Raw genomic sequence first — 19,156 nt, 5'->3', positions numbered from 1 at the left:
AGTACCGAAACACACACCTACAAAAATCTACACAATTTCCATAACTAATTGTACAATAATAAATTAATAACAATTAACAAGAAATCATTAATTTTGTTTTTGTTTCTACCCAATATCTACATCTATAAACACCACAACTCACGCATAAAAATTATTTACAATTAGCATATTTAATATTCAATTAATTAATGTGCATAAATTAACAAATAATTAATTATTTAAAAATAATTTACCTCCCACCATATTCTCCTATAAATGACACCACCAATGTCGTAAAACATGACACAATTAACATAATTAATTAACAATGAATTAATTAATTAACAACAATTAACAAGCACATGAAAAACAATCAATATTAACTTAATTCAAACAATTAACACTATAAAATAACATGAAATAAATATTATAGAAAATTTTTTAAAAACATATATTAAAATTAAATCACTTCCCACCCTACTCCCCTATCAACCCACAACCCGCTCCTAAACAAATGACACAATTGACATAATTAACAATGAATAAATAATTATTAATAAACAATTAATAAAGAGTTAATGATAAATACATTTCCACATTTAATAATATAAAAGTTTAAATACATAAATATTAATTAATAAAAAATATTAATTCATTAATTATAATTACATTACTTCCCACCCTACTCCCCTATAAACCCACAACCCGCTCCTAAAAAAACAATAGGATTAACATATTTAACAATTCATTTTTAATAACTAAAAACCATATAATAACAAATTAATAATAAATTAATTACCACAATTAACAATATAAATTATTCAATACACAAATATTACTTAATAAAAATTATTAATTAATTAATATTAAATTACTTCCCACCCTATTCCCATATAAATCCACAACCTGCTACGGAACTAAAACGCAAAATTTACTTACCAAACAATAATAACTTCTAAAAATGTAACACATATATTAAAAAACAAATGTAATACTTACACAAAAAAATAGACACATACATTTAAAATACATACAAAAAAACATAGCACCAACTAAAACAACGATATTTTTAACGACGATTTTTTTGCGAACGATATTCATGACTTCAATATTTTTAAAAAGGATATTACTTACCTTAGACTGGATTTTCTTGACTATGATATTCTGACAGTCGATATTTTTGAATCACGATATTTCCAACTCGATATTACTGCAAGTTAACATTTACAACTCAATATTATGTCTCTATACCCTCCAACCCAATCTATGCCATTCTACTCTACACCACTCTATCCCACTCTACTCCACTTTGCACCACTCTAAACCACTCCACACCACACTAAGCCACCCTACACCACTCTACTCCACTCTATGCCACTATACATGGCACTGTTCAACACCACTCCACACCACTGCCCATAATTCCAGTCCACAGCATACAATGCCACTCTACTCTATGCCACTCAGCTTCACTTTATGCCACTCTACTCTACACCACTTAATGCAGTGCCACTCTACTCTACACCACTCAACTCAATTGCACTCCATTCTACTTCACTCCACTCCACGCCACTCTACTCCACCCTAGTCTATGCCACTTCATCCCACTCCATGTCACTCTACTCTATGCCACTCTAATCAATGCCACACTTCTCTATGCCAATCCACTTTTTCCTATGCCACTCTAAGTGACTCCACATAACTCGACACCACTTCTCACAACTCCACTCTACACCAGTCTATGCCACTTCCCTCTACTCGACTCCACCCTAATCCACTCTATTCTACGCCACTCTAGTCTACGCCACTCTACTCTACCACATCACTCAGCTCTAGGCCACTCTACTCTATGTCATTCCACATCACTCCACTCCACAGAGTCACTCTACAGTACTTTACAACACTCCCCTTTATACATCTCTAGTCTATGCTATGGTAGACCACTCTACAGTACTCTATGCCACTACCCTTATGTCACTTCACTCTGCGCCACTCCACTCTAAGCTCCTGCATGCCACTCTAAGGCATTCTACTCTATGGCACACCACTCTTTGCCATGCCACTCTGCTCTATACCACTCCATGTCACTCTATGCCACTCAACACTACCCCACTCTACTCCATGTCACTGTACTCCACTTCACCCTACTGTATGCTACCTCACTCTATGCCACTCTACATCACTCTATTCTACACCACTCCACTGTACGTCACTCTGCTTCACACCATGCCATGCCATGCCACTCCAGTTGATGTCTGAGTGTCACACCACTCTACTCCACACCACACTACTCTACTCCACTGTATGCCACTCTACTCCACTATACGCCAATCTTCTGTACTCCACTCCACTCTTCTCTACTCTACATCAGTCCTCTCCAAACAATGTCACTCCACCCCACTGTGCACCACTACAATCTACACCACTCCACTCTACACCACATCACTCTACACCACTCTACTCTTCACCACTCGGCGCCACTCCACTTCACCCACTTCACCCTCCGCCACTCTGCTCTACTCTACACCACTCCACTCCACTCAATGCTACTCCACTGCATTCTTCGCCACTCCACTCTAAACCACGCCCCTCTACACCACTCTACACTGCACCACTCTACTCCACTGCACACCACTCTACTTCACTCCACCCCACTCTATGCCACTCTGTTCTACTCCACTGTGTCATTCTACGCTAAGATACTCAACTCTGTGCCACGTTATGCCACTCTATTCCACACATTGCCACTAAAGGGGCACTCTACACAACTCTACTCTATGCCACTTTACCCCACACCATTCTATGCCACTCCACTCTAGGTCACTGTACTCTACACCACTCCATTCCACTCTGGCCCTCTATGTCACTCTAAACCACTCTACTATATTCCACTACATCCAATAACACTCTATCCTAATCCACTCTACTCTCCACCACTCCACTCTACTCTATATCACTCTATGCCACTGTACTGTACACCATTCTACTGTATGCCACTCTACTGCATGCCATTCCATCTACCCCACTCTACTCTACGCTTCTCTACACCATTCCACTCCATGCCTACCTGCTCTATGCCATTTTACTCTCCTCTCCTCTACGCCACTCCCTTCTATGCCACTCTACTCTACACCACATCATTAACTTTTAGACTTGCTGAAATTTTAGCCATGCTGAACTTCAGTCACACAGCTGTACAACATGGTTAAAAGACATTGGCAAAGCATATAGTTCTCACATAAGTGAGACCTAGCAGCTTTACCAGGGCTTGTTTAAATGTACTAATGCCATTTGAGGAATCAGTAAACTTTTGCCAGCTCCTAAAATGGGAGTGCAACTCCAACCAGTTTCAGTATTTGGAAGGGATGTGTTGTATGCGTCCCTTTCAAATTCGAAATTGACATGCAATGAATCAATGATTTGCAACCAAAAATCCAGTGGCAAAACGTTGAAAAATAATGATTCCCCAATTGGGCTTGTGAGACAATGTGCAAAAGGGAATTGGTCACGTTTTGGACCCCTGACTGAATGTTAAAAAAAAGTTTGTTGGGGAGTAGGCAGTGGTCCAGGGAACCACTGCCAACACTCAAACCATTCGAAAAAAGAAATGTTTTCCTTTTAAACACAGCCCCATTTCTTTTAACCCTTTTAGTGTGGGTGTCAGTCAATGGCCAACTCCCTCACTACCTCCCAAGTGTGTCTGGCAGCCATTGGTGGGGAGGTATATAAAGGCCCCTCTGGTGGAGTCCTTTATTTAATTTTTAGCTCGGGCTGCTCGGGACAAGATTCTCGAGCTGCCTGATTGTTTTTTATCTTTTACTGCAATGATGATCAGTGCGAAGGGTGCATTGACATCATTGCAGTAAAAGTGAAATTAAAATTAGCCTATGGGCTAATTTTACTTTCACTGAATCCGTGCTGGGGCATATCTCAGCCCTCCGAGCACTGATTCTCTTGGGTGAGAAATCGCTGAAAAAGGAAAGATCTCCCCTTTCAAATGGCATCTCTGCACAGATCATCCCTGCTTGGGCATCACCACAAGAGAGCGATCGCCAAGCAGGGAATCACCCACTAGGCACCAGAGACTGAGGAGTGGTGCCTTAGGCAAGGGCTTGTGCTCCTTCAGGGGAGGAATATAAAATGTCAGTCTTTCTGTCCCACCCATGGAACAGATGGGGATAGTTACCTCAAAGCTGCCGGCCCAGGGGGGCACACAGCCCACTAGAAAGCAGGGATAGTTAAAAACATAAATATAGAGGTGGGGCTGCTAGATTCCAGAATTTTCCATCACAGCAATATGAGAAAAATTTGTTTTTTACAAAACGGTTGGTGTATGCAAGGGCTGCTAGTTAAAATTAGCTAGTGAGAGCCATGCAAGTCACCCAACCGTAGATGCTGGCTGAGCTATGGCCCAAAAGCCATAGCTACTCACTTTGCAAAAAAAGGGTGAGTTTTGAGTGGGAAAATGTGATGTATCCATGTTGCGTTTTGGGCCATTACCTGCCGGGAGCACTAGGCCTACCCACGCAAATGAGGTTCCATTTCTGTAGGGAGACTTTTGGAAATGCTGGGGGGAAGTAAATGTTTGTGTCCCTCTTCAGATTCCAGGGCTTTGTATCACAGAAATGTGAGGAAATTGTGTCTTTTTAGCCAAAGTTTGAGCTTTGCAAGGGATTCCGAATGAAAAGAAAAATAGTGAGAGCCACATAAGTCACCCCACCATGGATTTCTCCAGATGCTTACTTTTCAAAAATGTTCAGATTTGCTAGGTTTCCCTACGTGTGGGCTGAGCTGTGACCCAAAATCCACAGCTACCCACTTTGTCAAAAAATGGTCAGTTTTGAGTGGAAAAATGTGATTATCAATGTTGCATTTTGCCCATTTCCTGCTGCAGGCACAATGTCTACCCACACAAGTGAGGTACCATTGTTATCAGGAGATCTGGGGGAATGCTGGGTGGGAGGACGTTTGTGGCTCCCCTAGGTGCCAGCTGAGCTAAAGCTCAATATCCACAGCTACTCAAAATGGAAAAAAGGGTCAGTTTTTAGTGGAAATATATGCTTTGTCGATGTTGAGTTTTGGGCTGTTTCCTGTTGCGGCTACTTGGCCTATCCACACAAGTGAGGTACCATTTTTATCAAAAGATATGTGGGAGCATAGAACAATATACCATTTATTACCAATTGAATTTCACTGCATTTGTGCCTTCCAACTGTAAGCCAGTGTGTACCAAAGATGTTTTGAAAAATACACTCTAAATCACGTAAAAATTTAGGGATGCACAAATAACCACAGCTCTTTTCCTCCATTTCTTGTGCACATTTCAGAAATACATAGGTTTTCTTGATACGCATTTTTCACTCAACATGTTTCACCATAAGAATTGGTCTATACTCAGTACAAAAAGGAAAAACATTGTAGTGTGCAGCTCAGTCGATGGTTCCAGGTACCTTGGGTTCTTGGAAAGCCTACAAACCCTAAATATTCCAGCAATCAGAAGGGTCTAGCCAACCTAATGGTATATTGCTATAGTATATCGGCCTTTGTGACAAAAATTTGCAGATAAAAACGTTGCCACAAATGGCTGTTTTTTCCTACTCATTTTCAATATTTTTTTATTTCAACACTCAGGGGCCGATTCCGATCTCGGTCAGAAGGGCTCAGAACGCGATCCGGCTGGAAAAAGTACGAGCCGTACGCGTGTTTACCGACCAATTCGTACAGCTGTACGAGCGAGCAAGTACGATGCGAGAAACGCGAAATCGCCAACGGACTGGTTTCCGGGTCTGAACCGCTCCATACGTCTCGTCTGTGAGCAAACCGTGTCGTGCAATGGAGGCGATTTCCGACCGAGCCAGTACGATGGACGATTCGGACAGCCGGATCGAGTCGAGTTGGAGCCTCCGACACGTAAACGCACCGGGAAGCGGACTTCGAGGGTCCGCGCCGGACCCCCCTTCACCCGTAGCCTTACGAATCGGTCACAAGGGGAGAACCCCCCTACACATGCATGTATGGTGCGGGTGGCACCAACCCGTACACACTACAGGGGGCGCCCTTGTTCACAACGTACCCATTCAGTCAATGGCAGCCCGTGTACGCATCGTACGACCAGCTCCCATTGACTTTAATGGGAGTCCGAGCAACCTGAGTCCGTCAGCATACGGCTGCATCGTACTCGCTCGGTCGGACTCCAGGGGCACGGCTCGGTCGGAAAACCCTTCGGATCCAACTTGGACGGAGGGCTTTCCCAGCGAGATCGGAATCGGCCCCTTAGTTTCTTTGGGAAAATCTTAAGGGATCTACACACATGAACCCTTGATGAATTTGATTTAGAGTTGTGTCTACCTTTTAGAAACCTATAGCTTTCCTGGTTTACCCATGGCTTTAAAACTGGTTTCCACCACAAACTGGAAGTAGGTTGAGGGTACAAAAATAGGAAAAATGGACTTCCTCTATGAGAAATACCAAAACTGTGATAAAAATATAGTTTTTTATTCAGCTCTGCATGTTCCTAAAACATGGGAAGATGGTGACTTTAGCACAGCAAACTATTTGCTGATGCGCTTTTTAGGGGAAGAATAATAGACACTTTTATTCAAAGCACTTTATTCCTCCCAAAAATTCAAAAATGAGCTATTTTTTTCCCTATTTTCTTGGTCCTCGGCAGGGAAATTCACAAACATTGGGTATTTTTAGAATCCCAAGTACATTGGAAAAAATGGAGTCAAATGTACCATGGATAACTTATGGGGAAAAATAAATTATAGAGCCCTAAGCACAAACCACCCTAAATATCCAAAATGAGCTCAGCGCTGGTGAAAGATAGCCCAACAGTTAAGGGGATAAGGAAACTGGGCTGCATCTAAAAAAATGTGTACTTTTTTTTAAAGGCGATCCCAAACATGATGGTCTGCCTACCCAAGGAGGCCACCATCCCTGTGATGGCCTCCAATCGGAGTGAGTGGGAATTTGCAACTTACTTCAATACTATTCATAAGGTAAGTTGACAACCCACTCCTAATAGGAATTTTAGAAACAAACCAACCAGCACATAAGTGGGTTCATAAAATATTTTACTGAACCAAAAATACTGGTTTATATTTTCAATCAAGTTTTTGAGAGCATTTTTTCATGCACCTGGCCCTAGATGTCTAAGTCACTGGCCCTTGCTGAATTTGTACAATACACATTAATCGCCCTACATACATTGAATCAGTAAATTATTAACCAGATTGATTATAGTTCCTGCTTTTGTAAATATTCAAAAATTGTAACTGAACCTACAGGTGTTATCAGTGCACTGAATCCATCCTGGGACATCTCGAGATGGAATGAACTGCCACTTTGCGACTGGGTGCCTAGGCAGGTACGACAGAAGAAAGAAGTTATGAATAGTGACAGCAACTACTGTGTACATTCTATGCACCTATACATGAGGTAAAATCTAGAGCAGAGATTGACATTACTTTAGCTGCAGTTGCTCCTCCCACTAGAAAGTGGGCGACAGTTCTGAAACTCAGAGGCTATATTCATCTTCTCTCTGATCACTGTGGAAGTTTTCAGAAATTAGGAGAATGAAAAGATATGGAAAGCTCTACTAGGGAATTCAATACTTCATTTTCATTCACATTTTCACGTGAAAATAAAAACCACCCCCATAGTTTCACCACAGGAAAAGTTCAGAAAATACTTCAACCCAGAATTTGACATTTTACCTTCTGCAAAAATACAACTTGAAAGCCCTAAATTCTAAGATTAATATACAAAATATTTAAAAGTTGATTATATAAGTTTTATATTTTGATTTTTAGGTTGGTCTTAGTTGGTAAAAGCCATTAATACTTTGATATCGATTTATCAAGCAGGTTCACATTTCCTTAATACATATGCATGTGTGTGCCTTTTTAATCTATAAACTGCATTGTGTTAGCAGTTGTGTTTGTTTCTTCACATAAAATACTTGACTTTTCGAATGTTTTAGAAAAATATGCAAAAGTAAAACTATTACAACTTCTCACCAAGCCATACCATTTAAAAAATGTCTGAATGAAATATAAAAATATTTTCATAACTTGAGCTTTTCAAATAAAAAAATTGAGAGCTTTACATGTTATGCCTAGTGAACAATTACACTTTTTAACATACCTAAACCACTTTATATCTTTAAAGATGCATTTGCTTGTGAAACAATAATTTGAAAGAAAATTAAACCTTCTAGAAGAAAGCAGTCGAGATATTTTAAAAAGTTAAAGAAAAAGATTAAGCCTCTTATGGGAGTCCTGAGGGAATGCCTGAGGGCGGCCGGTCTCCCCACAATGGAGCTTGGCACTCATTACTTCTATATAGGTGAGACACTGAAAGAACTGCATTGCATTACTTTGTATTTACTAAATCATGAAAAGCCATGCAAAGTGGCTTTGTTGGCTTAGTAAATGACAAAATGATTTTGCGACAGGGCTGTGCAACAAGTGACAACCCTGACGCAAAACCATAGCAAATCTGCGACTGAGTCCATATATATTAATGAAGAATATAAAGTTAGTCTTGTGGCCTGATTCTCAAAGGAAAGCATACACACTTATGTAAATTTATAATTGTCTGCTATTCACAAAAGTATTTTACAAGTAGTATCTTTATGACTGCTGAGTATCTGCACATAAAAAGATAGGACTGCCTTTAGAGATTCCACAATCATAAAGATACTACTCGCAAAATATCTCTGTGAATAGCAAACGATCGTAAACTTACACAAACTGTAAGTTCACTTTTGTGAATCAGGCCCTTGGTGACGACATTTAGAGGAAACGTTTTCCATCGCTACACCTGCAGAATTAGGTTTTGTCTGGGCAACTAGAAACCTTACCTTCAATTGCAAAGATTTGGTCCTGTAGTTCCCTCTGAATGCTGTTGAGGGCTTGGAAGCTGCCGACTTGAAAGACATTGCTTGGTGGCGCAATGGTTCGTAGCTCCTCCAGGGCTCTCGGTTTTGTAAATGCTGAGCCCACCTTTGAGTGTGGGGGAAAACAGAACCAGTAAATCATGGCCCAGTGCGAACATACATAATTCTCTACACCACTGCTGCTACTATGTGGTATTTTCATATGAAGAATATCATACATTTTGGTCCCCTCTCTATACACAAAGAGTCATGAGAAATAAAAATAAAAATTCTAGAGATATTCTTTTGGTTAGCAGAACATACTAGACCACTAAGTTTCATTGCTGTACCGTGAGCCCCTCTTTTAGGGATTTATTTCACAGGAATTTATAGTGTGAAGAACCACCACTGAGCTCGAAGCATTAGAAAAGAATAAAAACACTTTGAACCTAATTTATGAGAAGTGTTGCATCGCTGCAACAAAGCAGTAATGCAACACTTCTCAGTACACCCTCCTTGCAACACCACTGATGTGTCATTTTTACTGTATGACGCATCATGTCGCAAGGAATGACAGCTGCATTAGTATTACTGATGCATCTGTCGGCGCAAAACTGACGCATTGCTGGAGTTGTGTCGGAAGCTTGACGCAACTCAGGCAATGCAGGGGGAGGGCTGTGATTATAGCACTGTGTCACCCTTACGCCTGCTGTGAGGCAGGTGTAAGGATTTTACGCAGTGGCGTACTGAAATCCTATAGATTTCAATGCGCCACTTCTGAGAGGCTTTGATGCGGGGAACGCCCGCCCTGCATACATTATACCTGACGCAGGCATAATGTAATGCAGGGCTTTACGAAGTGACTCATCTGCCTAGATACGTCACTTCGTAAATATTGAGCAATGTGGCGCATTATTTACGCCACCGCAACATCACAAAAAGTGACGCAACAGTGGCATAAATGTGACGCAAGGACTCATTAATAAGCCCCCTAAACTCTGAAAATTCTGATCCCTGCACAAATGTGTTTACACACAGATCTGTGTGATAATTATCACACCCTCGCAGTTTTCCCCAGATAAATTAAGGAAGGTCCAGCCTGATTGATCAGGGGGAAAGGCTGTAAAAAATGCAAAATACATGAATTTCAGAATAAGAGGTATTTGCCACACATTGTTAATACTTCACTCCAGGATAACTGTATTTATCACATGCGGTGTAATGAGGACCTGTTCCTAATTGCTAGAGGGGCGCTGATCTGGGTTAGGGCGGGAGTCCCGTTTCAAGTGGCTAAACAAGCGATTGATCCTGAGGGTAGATACGTGGCTGTTGAGGGGAAGCTCAGAGGACGAGATATCGCCTTTTGCAGTGTATATGCACCCAATCTTGATCAGTTGGGATTTCTGGCGAGGTTGTCTGGCGCGTTGGCCCATTATTTAGCGAGACCACTGGTGATGGGGGGGGACTTTAGCTCCGTTGTGGATGTTTCCCTTGATAGATCTCACCCGCCACTGGCAGACTCTCCGGTGCATCGCTTGACCAAAGGTAGACTCGATTGGCAGGTGCGCTGGGGACTGATAGACGCTTGGCGTGCGCAGCACCCGGGAGACTGAGACTACTCTTATTTTTCTGGCATGCATGACCTTCATGTATGTTTAGATGCGATACTATGTTCCCCGACGGTAATGCCAGCTATAGTGCGCACTGAATATCTAACCAGAACGATCTCTGATCATAATCCCCTCCTAATCAGTATGGATTGGATGGCTGGGGTCTCGTGTGTTCCTACTTGGAAACTGAGACCCGAAGCGTTGGCTGACCCACTGTTCCAGGCAGCGCTAGAAGAGGGCATAACACAGTATTTTGCGGAAAACGCGGGCACGGCGGCGACTAGGGCGACAGAATGAGATGCCTTCAAGGTCGTCATCAGGGGGCTCTGCATAGGGAAACAAGTGGGAATACGGAAAACGCTTCTGGACGATCTGAATAAGGCGGACTCCAATCTGCGGGAGGCGGAGAGGAAGAGGCCTGGCCACCCTGAGCTTCAGGAAGTGGTTAATGCAGCTAAAGAAGCGGTGGCAGTTGAAGTAGAGCGCTTGCGCAGTTTTGACCATAGAGGCTACATGATGAGGGCCCATGCTGAGGGAGATAAAGCGGGGACATTACTGGCTTGGTTGGCCAACCCCTCAAAGAGGAGTTAGTTCCCCTATCCTGGCTGACGGCGGAAGGAGGCATGGTCTACACCCAAACTGAAATCATGCAGTGCTTCAAGCGCTACTATGAGACGCTCTATAAAAGTAGATCAGAGGATCGGGACGCTGCCATCGACACTTTCTTGGATGAGGTGACGTTGCCTGGGCTGGATCGGGAGCAGGCGACGTACTTGGGAAAAGACGTAGAACCGGGAGAAATTCTAGCTGCCATCAAGCGTATGGCCCGCAACAAAACACCGGGGCTAGACGGATTGCCCATAGAATTCTATGGGAAATATGTTGACTTAATGGTGCCGCGGCTCCAAGAGGTCTATAGGGAAGCTAGAGTATTGGGGCGGCTACCCCACTCGATGCGTGAAGCGCTGGTGATCCCGTTATTGAAACCAGGGAGGGAAAGTGAGAACGTGGCCTCCTATAGACCACTGTCGATGTTAACCACCGACTATAAAATATTGAGTAGCATACTGGCGGCCCGATTGCTACAATACGTGCCCACCCTGGTCCACGAAGACCAAACTGGGTTCATACCACAGCGCAACACGACTGCGAATATCAGGAGGTTGGTGCGACTGCTAGACGATGATCACCCAGAAGCCCTACAGCCAATGATACTCCCAGTAGATATCGAGAAAGCTTTTGATAGCTTAGAATGGGGATATTTGTATAAAGTATTGCGACAGTTCGGACTAGGAGAGGGTTATCTACAATGGACGAAGATATTATATACTTCGGCAGTGGCTAGAGTGAGAACGGGCTCATTGATCTCCACGAGGTATCTGGTTGAACGCGGGACGAGGCAGGGATGCCCGCTCTCCCCATTATTGTTCGCCTTGGCGGTGGAGCCCTTCGCGTCTTAAGATTCAGACAGGTCACTATTACAGGGGCCTAGATAGCAGAGACGGACGGCAGCATATATCGCTTTATGCAGACGACCTTTTACTATTCCTTGAAGATGCCGATAGGGCACTGGCGGGAGCAGAGAGCTTACTCTCGGGTTTTGGGGACATCTCGTGTCTGAGAGTTAATTGGGCTAAGACATGCAGGTTCCCGGTGAGGCAAGGGGAAACTAGGCCGGACATGGCTCGCGCGGTGAGCTGGGAACCTACCTGTTTGAACTACCTCGGCGTACACATCTATCACACGATGGCAGATATACTAGAGGGAAATGTGGGCCGCAGTGTGAGAGCATTAAGAGGGAGTATGGCCTTTTGGGCCACCCTTCCGTTGTCGGTGACAGGCCGCATATCCCTTTTGAAAATGGTGGCACTCCCTCGATTATTATACTATTTTAGGACACTCCCGGTGTGGATTCCAGGCTCCACGTTCAGGTTGCTGAAATTGATGGTGGTGTCTTTTTTGTGGGGTGCAGGTAGGCATAGAGTAGCGCAGGCAACGCTTATAAGACCCAAGATTGAGGGAGTGCTGGCGGTCCCAGACTTTGAATTATACTACTTGGCGGCTCAATTGCAGAACTTCACCCAGAATGTGGCGCGGGTATTCCGAGGCCCGGAGGATAGGAGGGGAGGGGGTACCCCACGACATGTCCTTTCCTATATTGCCCTGCAGCAGAGACTGGAGCCCAGGGACCTCCTCACAGAGGAGACAACCTTCAGACTCTGCTGGAACCGGTCCCAACGGCGGGCGGGAGTGTTACATCCGTATGCGCCGGAGATGCCGCTGGGGATGCTGACGGCACTACCACACGGGGGCAATTGGTCGCAATTACAACTCTGGGAAGAAGCGGACTGCAGGTGGTGGGAGACCTGTATGAAGACGGGATTCTGCTGACCTACCAAACTCTCCAAGAGAGGTTTGATTTACCAAGGGGAGGCTTCTTGCTGCACGCAGCGCTTACCAGAGCGATGCAGTTGCACTGGAAGGAGGGGCTGATGGAGCCTAAGACGTCGATGGCTTGCCAGTACACCATGATGACGGCAGGGACTTTCAAAGCGATCACATGCCTATATTCTAGAATGCTTCTGGAAAACCTACCGCCCCTAACTGAATTGAAGGAGAAGTGGGAAACTGATCTAGGTAAAGCTATCCCTGAGACAGCCTGGGCGCAGATAGTGCGACGAGCCTGGAAGAGCACGAGGAACGCAAGGTTTCAGCTAGTGCACTTCTATATCCTCCACAGAGCATACTTGACACCTGGGAAAATCCAGAGATATTTTAAGGTTGAGGGGGCGGCATGTCCCAGATGCATAAGAACTGGGGTGGAATTGGATCATATGCTGTGGTCTTGCCCAGCGATGGGTCTTTACTGGAAAGAGGTGGGAGATACCCTGAGTGAGGTGACAGAGAGGCGGCTGGTGTTTGATATGGCCGTTAGTATATTGCACTGGTTCCCACACACGCCCAAAACTAAGATCACGAGCAAATTCATAGATATGGGACTTATCTTAGCGAAACGAGAAATCACGAAACGTTGGAAAGCAACAGTGGGTCCCACTAGTAAACGATGGAAAGGGGAATTACTTAAATGGGCCACCAGTGAGGGCGCGTTACGGTATCAATGGGCGCGCAGACGCAACGATGATAAGGCGCTAGAAGCGGCAGCTGCATGGGAGGCGTTAGTACAGGCACTACGAGATTATGAACCATATGCTGATGGTGGAGACCGAGTCGGGGATGAGGGGATAGCCCCGGAACAAGCTGGGTACATCATATAACTCAACACATAGATATTCCTCGGAATGTAGGATACCAGAGGACAGAGGCGGCCACCTGAGTTGTTGGTGAGGACTGAGGGAGGGGGAGGGAATTTATAATTTTCATAGTGTTTAGGGGTAGGGTATTTGGTATGGAGGGGTTTTTTGTTTGTTTGACGCATAAGCTCTGGAGAGATTTACATGGCCTTGTATTATGCACTGTATGACTGCCGGGGGTTTGTGATTAATCCTCGGGGAGCATGTGGAAAACAAGGCAAAACCAGTTTGTATGGATCTATATGTGGTTGTACAAAAAACCAATTAACTATGTTTTAAAAAAAAATGAGGACCTGTTCCTAACTTTGAGCATAACCTTTTCTGTATTCAAGGATTACAAAAAGACTCTGGGCCATACGTACAAAGAAGTGGTGGAGTGAGGCGTTAGCCATTATGGCTTAATGGATCACTCTGCCACTTCAGTAATGCATGGCTGCACCATATTTACAAGGATATCATTGCAGCCTTGTGTTTCCCCCTGCGCTGGCGCTACACTTAGCAGTGTAGCATCAACGCAAGCACCCATGCACCATAGTGCAAGGGTGTCTGCATGCAGGTGAGGATTGTTTATGTGTAGGCAGGTGACTCACAAACAATCCTGAAATGCCATTTTGTCACTTCTATGTGTGCTGCATATTGCAGCACACATGGAAGTTAAACAAGCATTGGCATAGCCAATAGGTCTCGCCTTTGGGACCTTATAAATGTTTAGCAATACAACAGTTGATGTTGTTGCACCAAAGATGTTGTGCTGGATAACTAAACACTTGTAAGGTCCCAAAGACGAGACCTATTGGCTATGTCTAAACCCTCTACTATAGCAGCTAGAGGTGTGGTGGGTGTTGCACTTGGCCAATTGGCTGATAAGGCACTAAAAGTTGACACTTTTGTGGGCTTCGTCTGTCTTTAGGTTTGCAGAACAGAAAGATCTGAGGCATGTAGGCCTACGGCTGACAACTGAGCCAAGTGCGTGAAGGAGACGGAGGATTGAATGAATAAAATGTGGAAAACCAGAAAAGTAGAGGCTTCAAATAGATAGAAGTACAGTAAAAGATAAGAAAGTAAAAATCAAAGCGGGAAGAAAAGAAAAAGATTGCAAATATAAATGGTGAAATGAGGAAGGGAAAAAAGGAAGGAACGAGGAAGGATACAAGTATGAATGGAAGGATAAAACAAAGAAATGTGAAGGGAAGAGTGGAAGGAAGTGTGAAACAAAAGAAGGGTGCAAAGAAGGACGTGTGGAAGGAAGAATTAAAATAGGGACAGAAGTAAAGGGGGTCGAAGCAAAAGAGGAAAACAAAGAAGGGTGAAAGAAGGTTTGGAAAGATGGAAGGATGAGTGAAAGGATGGACGAATGAAAAGAGGACTGGAAGACTGCTGGAACAAAAGGATGAATGGAAGGGTGGAAAGACGGAAGAGTGCATGGAAGGGAGTTGGGTGGCTGGCTGAGTTGAGAATGGAAGGAAGAAATGATGGGTGAATGGATGAACAGAGAAAGGATGAATGAGTGAATCGATGGATATTAGGTGAAAGGATAATAGAAGAGAAAGTGATTGATAAAAAAATGTGTGGGTGGATGGAAAGGTGAAATAGTGGATAAATGGGTCGTGGATTGATGAAAAGGTGATTGAAGAAATGGATTAATAGGTGGATGGGAGGGGAAAGGATGGATGGGTGTATGAAGTGGAAAGGACGAATAGATTAATTGATGAAAGGAAGGGTGGAAGGGAAGTTTTGTAAGGAGGATTGGGCTAGCTTGCTGTGCTCGCTCGGTGTCATTGGACATATGATTCAAAGTGGTAGGTATCTTAATTGTATGCCACTTTCTTGGTTTAGAGTGAAAGTATCTTGTAGTTACTGTGAAGCAAAGTCTCGCAGGGGCAAAAAGGTAAGTAAACTAAGAAACTTTGCAAACTTCACAAATTAAAAAAAATGGCAAGATCTGCAAGGTGTAGGAAATTGCACAGTTGTAAGTAGCATCTCATTGGTGACTAGAGGAGTGGTTAGTGCAAATGTTTATTTATTGAATTTAAAAAAGGGTACATTTAGCACAGTGTGCACTATAGAAATGAGATGGTCAATTGAACCCAGACAATAATATACCAAGAACGGTTCATGAAGCCGGGGCGGGCATGTGTTCTTTCTGAACAGAGTGGATAGAAGACAAATGTAAGCAATGAGGAGCGTGAGATTTCAAACCACTGAACTGAGTAGAGACAAAACACCACAAGCATTGACAAAGCCAAAAGGTTTCGCAGATGGGAGAGCTATTAGCTTTGTCATTGTCTTTTACCCATGTTGTACAGCAGCACGGCTGCCGTGTAGAATGACTACAAGAAAAAACAAAAGTGGTATAATGCGGGCAGTGCTGGCTGTGTAATAACTTTTGTGAAAGCACTACAGTGCAGCTCTGAGCAATTTTTTAAGTATTTTGCAGCCAGGCAACATGGCTAATAGTTATGGGAAAAGTGCTATGGTGGCGGGCACTGTTTATTATGTTATTAGAGCAAAGGTTTGAAACAGGTGTACATGTATATTTGTTTTCCTTATCGTGACAGTGAAATGTGCGTGCCTTGCTTTGCCTGCTGGTGCACACAATCTCTACACATGCACTCAGTGGACAGAAGAGAATGTGTATATATATGAGCACTTGCCATGCTTTGCAATATGAGCAACTCATAGAACCCTGGGGTCAGCTGATGAGTGGTAAAGTCCCTGTGCTGACCTCTGCTTTCTGTTTAGAATTATTAGCATGGGCCTTATTTAATGGACGTCTGGGCTCGGCTTTTCTAAGCTCCATCCATAAATTATCATCTATTCCTTTTCGAACCAACCCCCTCCACAAACAGTCACCCGTGAACGCGGATCATTTTACCTAGCAGTATAGTGTACTACTATTGATACGTTGAATACAAGCCATGTTTTCTAAGGCTCCTCAGCTGGGCTACAATCTGGACTATCTCGTGCTTGACATACTGCAAACATACCTAATAGCACTAATGAGCTCTGTGCTCAGGCCCAGCCTGGTGCAGCCAAAGATGTGTATGTTGTGGCTCCATTCATTCCATCTAGCATGTTATAGCGCTTTTTTCATAGCGCTTGAATGCACCTCAGCGCTATTTCATCATAACTTTCAGCCATGCAACACAGCTAAAAGTTATGTGAAAAGCGCTATGATGGCAGGGTTGTGGGGTAAGCAGCATGAAATAAGGGAGCGGTAAGGAGGAACGCTGTGCAGAGGGAAGGAGGAGGGTGAATATAGAAGGGCCAAACAGGGGCAGGGCGGATAAAGAAACAAACAACTTGTGGGTGGGGTGTGGGAAATAAACAATGGCTAAGAAACACGAACAACGTGCGGGGGATATAGAAACACAAATGAGGGGCAGGTGGGAGGTATAAATAGCAACAAGAAAGAAAGAAAGAAAGAAAGAGGAACAACAGAAAGAAACACGAACAGGCGAGTAGGATAAAGAAACACAGACAAGGCAAACAGTACCTGAAGTGGAGGGACAGACAATAAGGTAAATACATCTGGGCTTGGTCCATGCTCACAGGAAAAAAACGCATTTGCAATGCAATCGCTCCCCCTTTTGGGAACTCATAAGTATTTTGCGATGCAGCACATTAGATGCAGGGGAAGGCGAAGCTGAAAAACACACAGAAGCACAGCCAAGCTTGGTGTCAGCGATGCGCTGTAGGCCCGCACCAGGTCAGCTAGCCTATAAAATTGCCCAAAAGAGGGGATGATGTGATGACATTTGTTAAAGTAATGCCCTGCCAATTCGCCTGTAGAATAGGGTCTAAATGCTCCCCCTCTTCCACAGAACACGGATGGTGCCTCACTTGATGCACAGGAAAAGGGTGGGGGGAGAGAAACGCTATGTTTGTGCTCGGAGGGTGGGGGAGAGAGCTCAACGCGAACCGGGAGGTGGAAATCAATAAAGCACAGCATGAGAGCACATATTTTGATCCTCCGAGGTGGTCTACTAAGAATAAAAATTAAATAGCGTGCTCAACAAAAGGAAAGACAGCCATTAGCTACACTGTGCCTGGAAACACATTTCGACATAAGCTCAAGAGTTGGAAGTCTGGCAGTATGACAGCTGCGAGTGGTGTGCGCGCACGCGCGCGATATAAGGAAAATAAAAAGTGAGAGCGAGAGCAGTCTTCACTTTTTCAAGCACTGCACTCGTGCTTTTGGCATGCCTCTGCGCGCTCCTGTAAGGTGTATGCTGCCACAAGCACGAGTGCAGTGCTTGAAAAATTGAAGAGGGACAGCTAAAGGCCCTCCAAAGCAGCGCATGTGCGCTGCGTAGGCGAGCCCTAGAAATTTCATTTTTTTAAGGATTGTTTATGTGCAGGAAAGGTCACTTTCCTATACATAAACAATTCAAGGTGTTTTGCTTTTTCGCACACATGGAAAAAGCAAGAACAACGAGTTATAATGCATTTCTTCTCGTTTCACCTAGTTAAGACTAGGTTTAACCTGGTCTTAATTTTGGCGCTGCCTCCTATTTACACTGCCCTTGTAAATAGGGGGCCGTGTCAAAATCAATAGGTGTTGCAGTGGAACGCCCACAGCAAAACCCACTGCCCACCCCTTTCACGCTAAGCATAGCGTGAAAGGGGGCCTTATTTACACGGCAGCATTAAGCTATGTTAAGTGGCATGACAATGACTTGTAAATAAGGCGAAGCCCCTTTTGCCACGGAAACGTCACAAAAAGTAATGTTTCCGTGGTGATAGGGGCTTGTACATATGCCCCTCTAATTCGAGGTAGTGAGGAACAGAGTGAGGTAATTACCACACCATTAAATGCCATTATTCCTTATTGAGGTTTAATGATAAAGAACAAGTTACATACCTTCGGTAATGCTTTTTCTGGTGGATACAGTAGCTGCCTGTGGATTCCTCACCTTTTGAATACCCCCTGTGCCAGCATTCTGCGGAAATTCTTTCCCAGCTCTCCAACGTAGAGGAGGACGTCATAATAGCACGGCTCCACTTGCAACTCCGTATGATGTCATCGGAGCCATAAGAAGACCTCCTCGGCATGCTGACGTCAGTTCCACCCATTTTTTTCTCCGAACCTCCGAATCCAAGCAGTAATGCTTCGCAAAAGTATGGAGGGAGGCCCACGTTGCTGCTTTAAAAACATCAACAACAGGAACACCTCTAGCCAAAGGAGAAGATGATGACTTAGCTCTGGTAGAATGAGCTCTGATACCTTCAGGCGGTTCCTTCTTGGCCAAGGCTTAGCAGATCTTGATGCACAAGATGATCCACTTGGAGAGAGTCCGCTTGTGCACAGCCTTGCCTTTCATTTGCCCAATGTAGCCCACAAAGAGTTGATTGTCCAGTCTCAGATCCTTTGT

At 44.0% G+C, this 19,156-nt stretch overlaps 1 protein-coding gene across 2 annotated transcripts in view; it reads right to left on the bottom strand.

Annotated features, from left to right (window-relative positions):
* LOC146811598 (integrin alpha-M-like) overlaps positions 1–19,156 on the bottom strand; it is a 500,127-nt gene that overhangs the window by 268,473 nt on the left and 212,498 nt on the right. For both annotated transcript variants that reach the window (XM_085618578.1, XM_085618579.1), the window contains 2 exons: positions 8,846–8,987; positions 7,267–7,340 (listed from right to left, as the gene is read on the bottom strand). In XM_085618578.1, the coding sequence (XP_085474704.1) occupies positions 7,267–7,340; positions 8,846–8,987 (216 nt within the window). The remainder of the gene's footprint in view (positions 1–7,266; positions 7,341–8,845; positions 8,988–19,156) is intronic.

This window comes from Triturus cristatus, chromosome 7 (genome assembly GCF_964204655.1).
Source record: "Triturus cristatus chromosome 7, aTriCri1.1, whole genome shotgun sequence".
NCBI lineage: Eukaryota > Metazoa > Chordata > Amphibia > Caudata > Salamandridae > Triturus > Triturus cristatus.
Note: the sequence above shows the minus strand (reverse complement) of the source record. Positions and strands in the feature narration are given on the sequence as shown.